Source organism: Gadus macrocephalus, chromosome 3 (genome assembly GCF_031168955.1).
Source record: "Gadus macrocephalus chromosome 3, ASM3116895v1".
NCBI classification, from domain to species: Eukaryota; Metazoa; Chordata; class Actinopteri; order Gadiformes; family Gadidae; genus Gadus; species Gadus macrocephalus.
The window spans coordinates 21,093,993-21,106,986 of NC_082384.1; the positions used below are offsets into that span (position 1 = coordinate 21,093,993).

Consider the following 12,994-nt stretch of genomic DNA (forward strand, 5'->3'; position numbering starts at 1 on the left):
GGGTTTGCTTTATTGATTGCTGTCGGATATAAAAATATTTTCAACAGATGTGACAAAAGATCAAGGGGTGACGCTTTCTCAAGATTCTATTTAGTTTCTTGGGGTAAACGAAGAAACAGAAAAAATACCCAATTCAAAATTTATACTGATCCAGTACATTGGGCTGCCTATTTCAGGATCTTATCCAGTCCACAAATTCAATAAAAGATACATGTATTACATTTTGTACGTGAAAAAGTATCATCAACTGATGGCAAAAACGCTTCTAAAGTTTATAAAAGTTTATAAAAGATAAAAAAGCCAAAATGTGACAATTTCTAACCGAAAAGGTGGCATTAACCTTATTAGAACCAATCTTTAATCCAGCACCATCTCTAACTCTAATAAAACCCCAAATCAATCTATTTTCTATTCTGTTCTTCCCTATCACTCTCATTATCCCATCGCACGCATTTCTCCTCTCACCTGACACAAAACAAGTGACGCTGGTTTAGCAGAAAGAAAATAACCATTCAAATTGGAGTGGGGCCTTCCCCAAGGAGAGGACTCTCCAATGAGCAAGCGGAACGTCCCGCCAAAGCTACAATACCCAGTGCCGCTGAAAGCACCTCCTTGTATTGAGGATCTATTCGCTGTACTGAGCAGATAATAGATGCAGTCTGCTTCCATTTTGTGGCTCCTCCACGAGAATAGGTTTTACAGCATTTATAGTCAACAACCCATAACAGCTTCTATGTTCGCCTGAACTGTGCTGAGATTCTCCAGAAAGTGTATGTAATATATATTTATATATATATATCAGTGTTGTTAACCACATCTATTACCATGCGACAATCACTGTGTGTTTACATGAGTATTTGCAGTTGGACATTATTATTGCACGTCTTCGATATATCTGATAAGCCTACTGTGAATGGGCATGTGTGTGTGTGTGTGTGTGTGTGTGTGTGTTTTTCTGGATGTTTGATTTACAGCGCCGGCTTTGTGGTTTGACTGCATTCTGCAAACAATAAAACCTAATTTGGAAGGGCTTTGTGTTCCTAGCGGATATTGAATGTCTTGGAAGCAAACACAACCGGGCCCTGTGCCAGCATAGCGGTCAGCGATAACAGCTAATGATATATGTTGTTTTATAGAGTGCAGGAAATGGGCTGTTTCGGGTTACTTCGACATTGTTGGCATTTCCGCCTCCCTGTTTGTGTGTGTGTTTTGGTGAGGGTGTTAGTGTGCAGCACGGTCCGTGTCTTGTCTTTCAGGTTTGTCATTCCCTGACGCAAAGGCGGTGGTGACGCTGTTGCCTGAGAGGCGTGGACTGCTGTTTTGTTTTTTTTGCTCGCTGGGCTCGGCTTTTTAATCATGTTGCTCTGTGACTTTGTGGAGATGTTGACGGAAACGTGAGGGAGTGCGATTCAGGCTGCTCTTCTGCCTCACACACCGACACACACACACACACACACACACACGACACTCACACAAACGCACACACAAACGCGTGTTGCGTGTCCCTCGGCATGGCGGGCGAGTGTGTGATCAGGGGTACGGACCTGAAGGAGCTGGACGAGGAGGGACTTTGGGAACTGATCAACGACCACAGGCATCGGATCTCCCTGGGGGTCCGGCCATGCATGCTGATCCCCTACCTGAGGCAGGCCAGGGTGTTGAGCGAGCTGGACGAAGACGAGATCCTCTCCTGCCACAACCTCCACAACCGCTCCATGAGAACCAGTGAGCCTTGAGACACTCATCAGCTTTTGTTTTCTGGTGTCGTGTTCTGCTGGTGCCTGTGCGTCTGACGTTAGTGTCTCGTGTACTGTGCGACCGCTGGGATCTGATCCCATGTCTTTACTTCCTAACGTTCATAGATGTCGACGGACTGTTATTCTAACTAATTAATAATCAGACTAAAATTGTTGAATGTTGTGGTGTGCTTATAGCATTTGCATCTTTAGATAGAGTGTACATAGTTGGAATGCCTGTTCCTAATCGTAACATTGCGTACGAGAGTTTCCCTCTCCACTCGGACACATCACATTCCAGAGCGCTGACCTCTGTTGACTTATCGACAATTTAATCTCCCGCTTCGACCGGGCGCAAGTCATTCCAGCGAGGACCTTTCCTAACGGAGCCTCTGTCGTGTTCTGTGACGCCTGATCGCTGTCGTGATGTTCTCCCTCTCAGGTTACATGCTGGACCTTCTGAGGACTCAAGGGAGGAACGGTGGCGTGGCCCTGCTGGAGAGTCTGATGATCCACTACCCCTGTCTCTACACCCAGGTCACCGGGCAGAAGCCCAGCACAGAGCCATCCAAATTCAGCGGTGCGTGATAAAGCGTCCTTAAATCCCGGCCTCTGTGTTGTTGTTGCAACTGTGTGCGAGGTGTCCTCTCACTGCACGGGGGGGGGGGGGGGGGGAGGGCTCCACAGAGGCAGGGTTGAGCCGGAACTATGCTTCTGCGACTGAATAGCCGCCCTAGGTACGGCATGGGTCCTTACTCCGCACTTTGCATCCAGGGTTTCTGCGTCCGTGATTGTAGTGTGCAAAAAGTCAACAAAAGTCACGAAGGTCGCCATCGTTCAGCAAAGGTCGACGTAGGTTGTCCAAAGTGGACACACAGTTGGAAAGACGATAAAGTAGCAGGAAGTTGACAAAAGTCATCAAAAGGTCCCCAAAGTGTGTAAACACACATAAGATACTGAATCAGTGATTTTCCTAAAGTGAAGATAGACTGATAGATGGATAGTTAAAAACTGTATTAATACCCCAGAGGGAAATTCCTTTGTTACAACAGCCCAGCAGCAGTGGAAAACAGAGGGTAAAAATACAAAAGAAAAAATAAATAGACGCAAAAGTTGTCGCTGTTCTAAGGTTGTAAATGAGTTGTCGTACAAATTGACATGCACGCAGGCATCCTAAACTAATCATGAATGCAGCAAGAAAGACAAGAAGGGTGTTCCCCAGCCTCACCTGTGGTTAATGTCTTAGCGAGGTGCACTGCATGTCGCAGACATCGGCGCCCGCTGCCGTCCAGACCCTGCGGCGGCTTTCCGACGCAGGCACAAACCCAACTCACCCCGTTGAACCCCTTATCACACTTGTTGTTATGTTACTATATTATGGTGTTATGTTGCTATGTTATTGCGTTACATGTTATAATTTGTGTGGTTAATATATTAATAGCACATTTGGAGTATTGGGAAACGCAATTTCGGTCCTCTTTGTTACCTGTTGCGTGGTCGGTCCGACAACAAAGTCCACTTGACTTGTTTCTCGATTTGATTTGAAAATTGTATTTCAAATATGCAGGAAACATGTCATCAAATGAAGGAAACAAAACCAGGCTCTATTTTTCCTTTTTTTTTCTCAACACATTTGAAAAGGAGTGGGAAGAAGCATACACTTGTTTAATCCCGACCCCTTTGATTAAATCATACAATAATCATAAACTACTACCTGATTATTAACTACTACCTACCAGGCACAGCGCCTGAATTCCAGTTGTGGATGGGCCAGAACAATTGCGGGTGGTCCTTAAATTAAAAACGTTATCAAATCCCTGTCTAACCTAATATAAATGACTGACTAATATACTGTTATATTGTCCGTGCATACGGAGATTTGAATAGCTTGATGTTCTTTCAATATTTTGTTGCATTGTGAAAAATGTCCGTGCATAGGACGGACCTATCCGCGATCTCTCCTTAGGCCTTTTTACACTACCAAGCCGGTTTGGTCGCGGCTTGGCACGCAAGGAACATACTGAGCTTGGCTTATTATGCAAAGAAGATGCATTCAAATGTATTTCACGGTCATCCACGAAGATAACAGCCCTTTAATGCAAATCGGATCAAGCATCAATATCAACAAAGTTTCCTAAATTGCAAAAATAAATCATTTCAGAAGCCTTTAAAAAAACCTAATAATAATGATTAAAATATATTAACCTTTATTTTTATTTTTTGGAAGAAAAGTTTTGGGTGGGCCTGTTGAACAGTGGGTGGTCCTAGGTCCGTCAGGCCCACCCATAATAACGCCGTGCCTGCTACCTACTTGTCTGAAGACTGTGTTGCCCCGTGCCCACTACCTCCGTCCGTTGACTGATCCCCATTGACTTTGAATGGGGACGGACGCGCAATGCATTGTGGATCCGTCCGTTCCGTTGGAGCCTTTGGCTCCGTCAGAAAGTTAAAAAATGTTCAACTTTTTCGGCAGCGACGGATCCGTCATCCAATCAGATCGCGTATGCAAATTTAAGCCCTGTGACGCAACTCGGGCTCTGACGATACTGGAAAGCGGGAAAGCGGGTCATCTTGCATCGCAACAAGCAGGAAGAAGCGGGAAGAACCCGGCGAAGCGATTTGATTGGCTGACGGATGCATCTGCAAAGACTACTCCCCCATCACGCCCCGTGCCCACTACCTCCGTCAGTTGTCCGTTGCCCATTGACTTTGAATGGGGACGGACGCGCAATGCATTGTGGATCCGTCCGTTCGTTTGGAGCGTTCGCCACCGTCAGAAAGTTGAAAAATGTTCAACTTTTTCGGCAGCGACGGTTCCGTCATCCAATCAGATCGCGTATGCAAATTTAAACACTGTGACGCGACTCGGGCTCTGACGATACTGGAAAGCGGGAAAGCGGGTAATCTTGCATCGCAACAAGCAGGAAGAAGCGGGAAGAACCCGGCGAAGCGATTTGATTGGCTGACGGATGCCTCTGCAAAGACTACTCCCCCATCCGTCAGCCACGCCTTCCCACGTCCGTTGACTGACGGTGCAGTGGGCACGAGGCGTCAGTCAGCCACGCCTTCCCACGTCCGTTGACTGACGGAGGTAGTGGGCATGTAGGGTTAACGACCATGTCTCTCTGCTCTCCGCTCGCCAGGCCTGATCAAGTACTCAGAGCTGACAGAGTACCTGGTGCGGGCAGTGACGGGCATGCAGAAGGAACTCCAGGAGGCGCGCAACGAGGCGGGCCGGCAGGGTGGACGCTGCGCCGCCCTGCAGGCGGAGATGGACCTGATGACGGAGGCGGAGGAGAAATCCCGCCGCTTCCGCTTGGAGAACGAGCACATGCGGCGGCAGCTGGCGGCGGCGAACCGCGAGCTCACCAAGCTGAAGGACGAGCGGTGCGACCTGTACGTGCGCCACACCGCCGCCATCGAGGAGAAGTTGGCCGTGAACATCCGGAGCCGGGACCTCACCCTGCAGGTCGGGATAGACAAGTTAGACATGCATGATTTGGGCAAATAGTCAAATTTTAAAATGTAACATTTTAATTTCCATTTTAATTCCTAGTTTTCAATTTAAAATTGTAAAAAAAATTAACTTAAAAAATGTAAAAATCTTAAGGGATCTTAAAAAAATTGTAAGCTTAAAACTTTACTGAACTTTTTTTTTTAATCGTAATTGTAATATTTAAAATAGAAAAAAAAAAAGCCTTCTTAATTACATCCTCAGAGTTTGATAAACAAGCGCAGACTATGAGGGCGAATGGGAATATGTGATGTGAAAAAATACTAATTTTTAATAATCCGCCTGTCCGCCTGTCGGTCTGGCTGTCTGCTGGCTCGTGTTCGGTGCGGCCTACAGGTGTACCAGCTGCAGACGGAGCTGCAGAAGGCGCAGGCTGAGACGGACTACCAGAAGCGGCGCTCGCTGAAGTGTGCCTCGCCGGCAGAGACCCAGCAGCTGCGCGAGGAGCTCAGCGCGCTGCGCAGGGACATCATGATGGTGGAGAAGTTCAGCCCGGTGAGGAACCTCCCATCTGGGCTTCTGCTCTATGACAAAATGGGTTGAATGTTAAAACTGTGAATGTGCTTGACTGGAATCATTTTATAATTTGGGTCTCATAAGGAGTTTCTGAACATTTCTGTTATTTTTGACAACATTTTTAAAGTCTGGTTCCAAACTTCCAGCTAAAAGCACTCGCACGCACACACACACGCACATGCACACACACGCACACGCACACACACACACACACACACACACACACACACACACACACACACACACACACACACACACACACACAGTCAGCATCTCCAGAGAAACAGTGTGTGTACATGGTTCCTCCAGGTAAACATCCAGGTGTGAGGAGCTATGGCTGGCCTCAGAGCAGCTGAAGTGTCTCATTAATACACTGCGTTAGAAAGTAGGAAATGGTCTGGAGAAACACAAATATTTGACCCAATAACGGTGTGATCAATAGCCATGGAGTGTGGCAGTAACACTCTTGACAACAATGACAATGCAAGTGGTTGCCAACCTATCACCTTTCAGTAGGGGACGGAACAGGAGCTGTCTCGTACCCAGAAAACAAACACACATCCAAAAATATATTGCAAGTGCGTTGCTCAACACTTCAATGGATACATGAAACAAAGGCTTATTCATTTACGTAGCGATGAAGTGATTAAGGTTATATAATTTATGTGATATTGTTACTAGGGTTCTAACCTAGTAACAATAGCTGAAGGTTGCTGGTTCGATCCCCGGCTCTTCCTAGCTGAGTATCGAGGTGTCCTTAAGCAAGGCACCTAACCCTTACTGGTCCAGACGAGCTGGCTGTCGCCCTGCGTGGCCGACTCCGCCGTCGGTGCGTGAACGGTGAATGTGACGCAATATTGTAAAGCGCTTTGGGTGGCCAATGGTTAGAAAAGCGCTGTATAAATGCAGTCCATTTACATTTGCATTGATTTACCCAGGACATATTGCTAAACAGATGCTAACAGCGTAGCTAACTAGCGCTCCATCCCCCAGGCCCATGAGGACATCCTGGCCCAGGACCTGGCTGAGGCCCGGGACGGACGCACGGAGCTGGTAGAGCAGCTGAGGAGCTACAGGGACGAGAACGAACGGCTGCTCCGAGAGAAGGAAGAGGTGAGGACTCAGACCCCAGCCCTCCTCCTCCTCCACCACCCACGCCTCCTCCTCCTCCTCCCCCTCCTACTCTACCTCCACCTCCTCCTCCTCTTCCTCCTCCTCCTTCCCCCACATCACCTCCTCCTCCTCCTCCTCCTCTACCTCCACTTCCTGTTCCTCCTCCTCTTCCTCCTCCTCCTCTACCTCCACTTCCTGTTCCTCCTTCTCTTCCTCCTCCTCCTCCTCTACCTCCACTTCCTGTTCCTCCTCCTCCTCTACCTCCACTTCCTGTTCCTCCTCCTCCTCCTCTTCCTCCACTTCCTGTTCCTCCTCCTCCTCCTCCTCTACCTCCACTTCCTCCTCCTCTACCTCCACTTCCTGTCCCTCCTTCTCTTCCTCCTCCTCCTCCTCTACCTCCACTTCCTGTCCCTCCTTCTCTTCCTCCTCCTCCTCCTCCTCTACCTCCACTTCCTGTTCCTCCTCCTCCTCCTCCTCTACCGCCACTTCCTGTTCCTCCTCCTCCTCCTCTACCTCCACTTCCTGTTCCTCCTTCTCTTCCTCCTCCTCTACCTCCACTTCCTGTTCCTCCTCCTCCTCCTCTACCTCCACTTCCTGTTCCTCCTCCTCCTCTACCTCCACTTCCTCCTCCTCCTCCTCCTCCTCTACCTCCACTTCCTGTTCCTCCTCCTCCTCCTCCTCTACCTCCACTTCCTGTTCCTCCTCCTCCTCCTCTACCTCCACTTCCTGTTCCTCCTCCTCTTCCTCCTTCTACTCCTCCTCCTCCTCCTCCTCTACCTCCACTTCCTGTTCCTCCTCCTGTTCCTCCTCCTCCTCCTCTACCTCCACTTCCTGTTCCTCCTTCTCTTCCTCCTCCTCCTCTACCTCCACTTCCTGTTCCTCCTCCTCCTCTACCTCCACTTCCTGTTCCTCCTCCTCCTCTACCTCCACTTCCTGTTCCTCCTCCTCTTCCTCCTCCTCCTCTACCTCCACTTCCTGTTCCTCCTTCTCTTCCTCCTCCTCCTCCTCTACCTCCACTTCCTGTTCCTCCTCCTCCTCTACCTCCACTTCCTGTTCCTCCTCCTCCTCCTCTTCCTCCACTTCCTGTTCCTCCTCCTCCTCCTCCTCTACCTCCACTTCCTCCTCCTCTACCTCCACTTCCTGTCCCTCCTTCTCTTCCTCCTCCTCCTCCTCTACCTCCACTTCCTGTCCCTCCTTCTCTTCCTCCTCCTCCTCCTCCTCTACCTCCACTTCCTGTTCCTCCTCCTCCTCCTCCTCTACCGCCACTTCCTGTTCCTCCTCCTCCTCCTCTACCTCCACTTCCTGTTCCTCCTTCTCTTCCTCCTCCTCTACCTCCACTTCCTGTTCCTCCTCCTCCTCCTCTACCTCCACTTCCTGTTCCTCCTCCTCCTCTACCTCCACTTCCTCCTCCTCCTCCTCCTCCTCCTCTACCTCCACTTCCTGTTCCTCCTCCTCCTCCTCTACCTCCACTTCCTGTTCCTCCTCCTCTTCCTCCTTCTACTCCTCCTCCTCCTCCTCCTCTACCTCCACTTCCTGTTCCTCCTCCTGTTCCTCCTCCTCCTCCTCTACCTCCACTTCCTGTTCCTCCTTCTCTTCCTCCTCCTCCTCTACCTCCACTTCCTGTTCCTCCTCCTCCTCTACCTCCACTTCCTGTTCCTCCTCCTCCTCTACCTCCACTTCCTGTTCCTCCTTCTCTTCCTCCTCCTCCTCCACCTCCACTTCCTGTTCCTCCTCCTCCTCCTCTACCTCCACTTCCTCCTCCTCCTCCTCCTACTCTACCTCCACTCCCTGTTCCTCCTCCTCCTCCTCTACCTCCACTTCCTGTTCCTCCTCCTCCTCTACCTCCACTTCCTGTTCCTCCTCCTCCTCTACCTCCTTCTACTCCTCCTCCTCCTCTACCTCCACTTCCTGTTCCTCCACTTCCTGTTCCTCCTTCTCTTCCTCCTCCTCCTCCTCCTCTACCTCCACTTCCTGTTCCTCCTCCTCCTCTACCTCCACTTCCTGTTCCTCCTCCTCCTCCTCCTCTACCTCCACTTCCTCCTCCTCTACCTCCACTTCCTCCTCCTCCTTCTCTTCCTCCTCCTCCTCCTCCTCTACCTCCACTTCCTGTTCCTCCTCCTCTTCCTCCTCCTCCTCCTCTACCTCCACTTCCTGTTCCTCCTTCTCTTCCTCCTCCTCCTCTACCTCCACTTCCTGTTCCTCCTCCTCCTCCTCCTCTACCTCTACTCCCTGTTCCTCCTCCTCCTCCTCTACCTCCACTCCCTGTTCCTCCTCCTCTTCCTCCTTCTACTCCTCCTCCTCCTCCTCCTCTACCTCCACTCCCTGTTCCTCCTCCTCCTCCTCTACCTCCACTTCCTGTTCCTCCTCCTCCTCTACCTCCACTTCCTGTTCCTCCTCTACCTCCTTCTACTCCTCCTCCTCCTCCTCTACCTCCACTTCCTGTTCCTCCTCCTCCTCTACCTCCACTTCCTGTTCCTCCTCCTCCTCTACCTCCCCACTGCCAATCTCATGCCCTAGATAGATCGGGGAACCCCCGCCACATCCGACCGCGGCTGCGGTCGGATAAGCAGATGCTGATAAAGGGTGCAGTACCTGTTGTCACACCTGTTTCTCCTTTCTTTCCCTCTCCAGTCCCCAGGCGTGAGATCAGCTTGAGATAAGAACACATGAGTACAAGCGGCTCTCCCATACAAACGTATCTCTTTCTCTAGATAACCTATCCTCTACTGACACAATTAAGTCCTCATATCACCCCTTTCTGTTTGATTTTCATGCAATATTTGTTCCTTGTTTATTTTTCCCATACTCTCTGCTCATATTTGTCTCATATTCTCCCGCGTTTCAGAGTCTGGGGTCAGGGTCAAGGGTCAATCTTAAGACGACTGGGGGGTCGACTAAAGCTAGCATCTTATGTGTAGCATCTTATCCTAGCTTTCTTTGTTGTATCCAGGGAACGGGTTAACCTCGCAATTATTGGTGCTTGGCACGTGGTTCTATGAACATCCTTACCGTACTGACAGCGATAGATTGTTTCACCTTCTTCTGACAAATGTACTTAGTGTAAATCGCTTTGGATAAAAGCGTCTGCTAAATACGCTAAATGTAGATTTAAATATAAATGGTGCACCGAAAACTACAAGTCCCAGAATGATCCCAGGGTTCAAAGGGTGGTGTGTTCTCCCTCCAGTCCCTGGACCAGAAGGAGCGGCTGGCACTGCAGGTGAAGCAGCTCACCTTGGACTGTGACATGTTCAAGGAGAAGAGCTCCGTGATCCAGGGCCAGATGAGAGAGCTACAGGACGAGAGAGACCAGGTGAGGTTTGCACTCCTACAATGGCAGTAACATGGGCACTGGGAAATTGTGTTTTTAACAACTACATTTTTGTGTTTATTATTGTTAAGCTTGGGTTAATGGTGCGGAAGGGAAATTTAGGGTTGGTTTATGTATTCCAAATTAACATGAATTGGAATATATTAACATGTATTACAAATGACCAAGATTTGGAATGTATGAACATATATAACAAATTAACATGGCTTTTCCTCAACATTTTCTCCTCTTCTCTCTGAGTACGTGTGTGTGTGTATAGATGTATGTTGACCTGTGTTTGTGTGTGTATGTGTGTGTATTCATGCTTATGTGCGTGCGTGTGTTGACCAGTGTTTGTGTGTATGAGTGAGTGTGTGTGCATGTATGAGTGTGTGTGTGCGTGTAGGTATGTGTGTGTGTGTGTGTGTGTGTGTGTGTACCTGTGTCTTGATCCTCATTATAAGCTAATGCAGCGACGGAGGTACCATGAGCGGTGTTCACCCCTTCCTGTACCCTTCCTCCCCAGGCGTACGCGTCCCGGGACGAGGCCCAGGCCCAGATCAGCCGCAGCCTGGCCGACAAGGACACCCTGCGCTCCCAGATAGTGGAGCTCCAGGAGAGGCTGTTCTCCTGCCAGGGGGCCCGGACCCCCACCACCATCTGCCTTTACTCCGCCCATGTAACTCACTCACTCATTCACTTCGAATAACTTTAATATGTTTAGAGGCATATACTGAATAAGGGATCGTCCCACATGTACATAAAGTGTGTGTGCGTGTGTGTGTGTGTGTGTGTGTGTGTGTGGGTGGGGGGGGGGGGGGGGGGGGCTTGTGTGTGGGCTTGTGTGCGTGTGTGGGCTTGTGTGTGCGTGTGTGTTTGTGTGAATTCGGGTGGGTGGGTGTGCGTGTGTTGGCGCGTGTGTGTGTGTGTGTGTGTGCATGTGCGTAAATGTGTGTGAACGTGTGCGTGCATGTGTTAATGTTTGTCGCTGGGTGTCTGTGTGTGTGTGTGTGTGTGTGTGTGTGTGTGTGTGTGTGTGTGTGTGTGTGTGTGTGTGTGTGTGTGTGTGTGTGTGTGTGTGTGTAGTCGGGGGGCTCCTGGGACAGCCTGGGCTCCAGCAGTGAGGACTCCAGCGGGACCCCCCCCCGGCGCCCCCTCCGCCGCACGACGGCCCTCGACCCCACGGACTACCCCTTCTTCAACTCTGAGGTGTGTTGTCTGTCTGTCTGTCTGTCTGTCTGTCTGTCTGTCCGTCCGTCCGTCCGTCCGTCCGTCCGTCCGTCCGTCCGTCCGTCCGTCCGTCCGTCCGTCCGTCCGTCCGTCCGTCCGTCCGTCCGTCCGTCCGTCCGTCCGTCCGTCCGTCCGTCCGTCCGTCCGTCCATCTATCTATCTAAAAAAAAAAACTACACTTACACTTGACACTTTGGGCCTTGCAAAAAAAAAAAATGCAAAATGCACACTGTTTAGGCGCCAAGAAGACCCTTTTAAGAAGATAAGATATATGTCAGCCGCATTTAAACAGTGTTTAGGCAGGTGCGGCTCTTTAGCCAATCAGAGAGCTTGTAACATCCCATGGCTAATTTGCGTTGTTTTTTTTTGCAAGGCCCAATGTGTCACGGAAAGGCTAAATGGATAGGCTAAAAGGAGAAGCTAAATGACTAAGCAAATCGAATAGCTAATAGGAAAAGGAAAAGCAGCGGGGAAATGGAAATGCAAATGTCAAGGAAATCGCCCTTTTAAATGTCTGATTAATATCTGTATTCTTAATCCAATTTGTGATTCCAGTTTCAACGTTGAATATTTGATTTTGAATTTTTAACATTGAAAAAAAAGCTGAATAGGAGTTCATTTCAAATCCAGATACGTTATTTCAATGCATAAATATTCAGTGTTTAGAGTTCAATGGCTTTTTATTTTCAAAATCCGATGGCACAGTTTTACTTCCATAGAAGTGACTCAAACATTTTGTTGTTGAGAGGGCATATCGGTTTCCACTATATAGGTTTCTACAGGACAAAATCTGTGTGGGGGTGGAGGAATCTAGTGGGGGATATGTTCAACAAAAGAACAAGGAATTGAAAGCTACTTACAATAGGCCTAGGCTACATTCATTTCCCATGATGGCAGCAATGTTCCACTTTCAGCTGGAATTCACCGGTACATCAAAACCACGTGTCTTCTTTAGATTTCAGTTCCCTTTATTTATTCACACAGTTCAGCAGCGGCATTTATTCAGAATCAGAGCCCACATTAAAGCTGCATTTAGGGCGACTATCACTACCCAGCCGCAAAATAGATGCGCTATAAATAGTTTTGTATATAGCAGTCAGGAACATGGGCATAGTTGTGGAAGTGCTGGTGTTAGGAAAAAAAAGTTGACGGGAATTAAAGTGCTGCACATCGACTGTACAAATGTAGATTATTCATCACAAGAATTTTAATTCAGAAATCGAATAGGCAAATAAAGTCTGAATTGTGAGATAAAATTCAGAATTCTGATAATAAAGTCAGAATACTTGGATAAAATCCGAATTCTGATAATTAAATCCAGCATTAAAGGTTCATTTAAGAAGGTTCTCACCAGTCATTTGTCGCCTGGTCGCGATGTCGAGTTTTTTTTAAAGTAGTTCACTGGTCGTAGCGCGCAATAATTTGTAGCGTCAGAATTCTGAGAATTTAGTCAGCATTCAGATTTCTCAGAATTCTCTGACGCTGCAAATTAAAGCGCTACTACTAGCGAACTCCTTTCAGCGTGACTGGAGAGAACTTCCTTAAATTAACCTTTGGTGCTAGATTTGCATGAAC

General features: G+C 48.7%; 1 protein-coding gene across 1 annotated transcript; it reads left to right on the forward strand.

Annotated features, from left to right (window-relative positions):
• Nucleotides 1-1,473: 1,473 nt before the first annotated feature.
• On the forward strand, nt 1,474-12,373 carry card14 (caspase recruitment domain family, member 14). Its single transcript, XM_060046499.1, has 8 exons — nt 1,474-1,725; nt 2,179-2,316; nt 4,880-5,205; nt 5,587-5,745; nt 6,760-6,879; nt 10,067-10,192; nt 10,716-10,868; nt 11,276-12,373. The coding sequence occupies exons 1-8, from the start codon at nt 1,512-1,514 to the stop codon at nt 11,606-11,608; spliced, it is 1,569 nt and encodes a 522-aa protein (XP_059902482.1). The 5' UTR covers nt 1,474-1,511; the 3' UTR covers nt 11,609-12,373.
• Nucleotides 12,374-12,994: the final 621 nt, after the last annotated feature.

Excerpts from the sequence above, each read along its gene's own strand:
- card14 (XM_060046499.1), top strand. The coding sequence starts at position 1,512 with ATGGCGGGCGAGTGTGTGATCAGGGGTACGGACCTGAAGGAGCTGGAC. Across the intron at positions 5,206-5,586 it reads GCCGGGACCTCACCCTGCAG|GTGTACCAGCTGCAGACGGA; the intron begins GTCGGGATAGAC and ends TGCGGCCTACAG. Across the intron at positions 10,193-10,715 it reads TACAGGACGAGAGAGACCAG|GCGTACGCGTCCCGGGACGA; the intron begins GTGAGGTTTGCA and ends CTTCCTCCCCAG.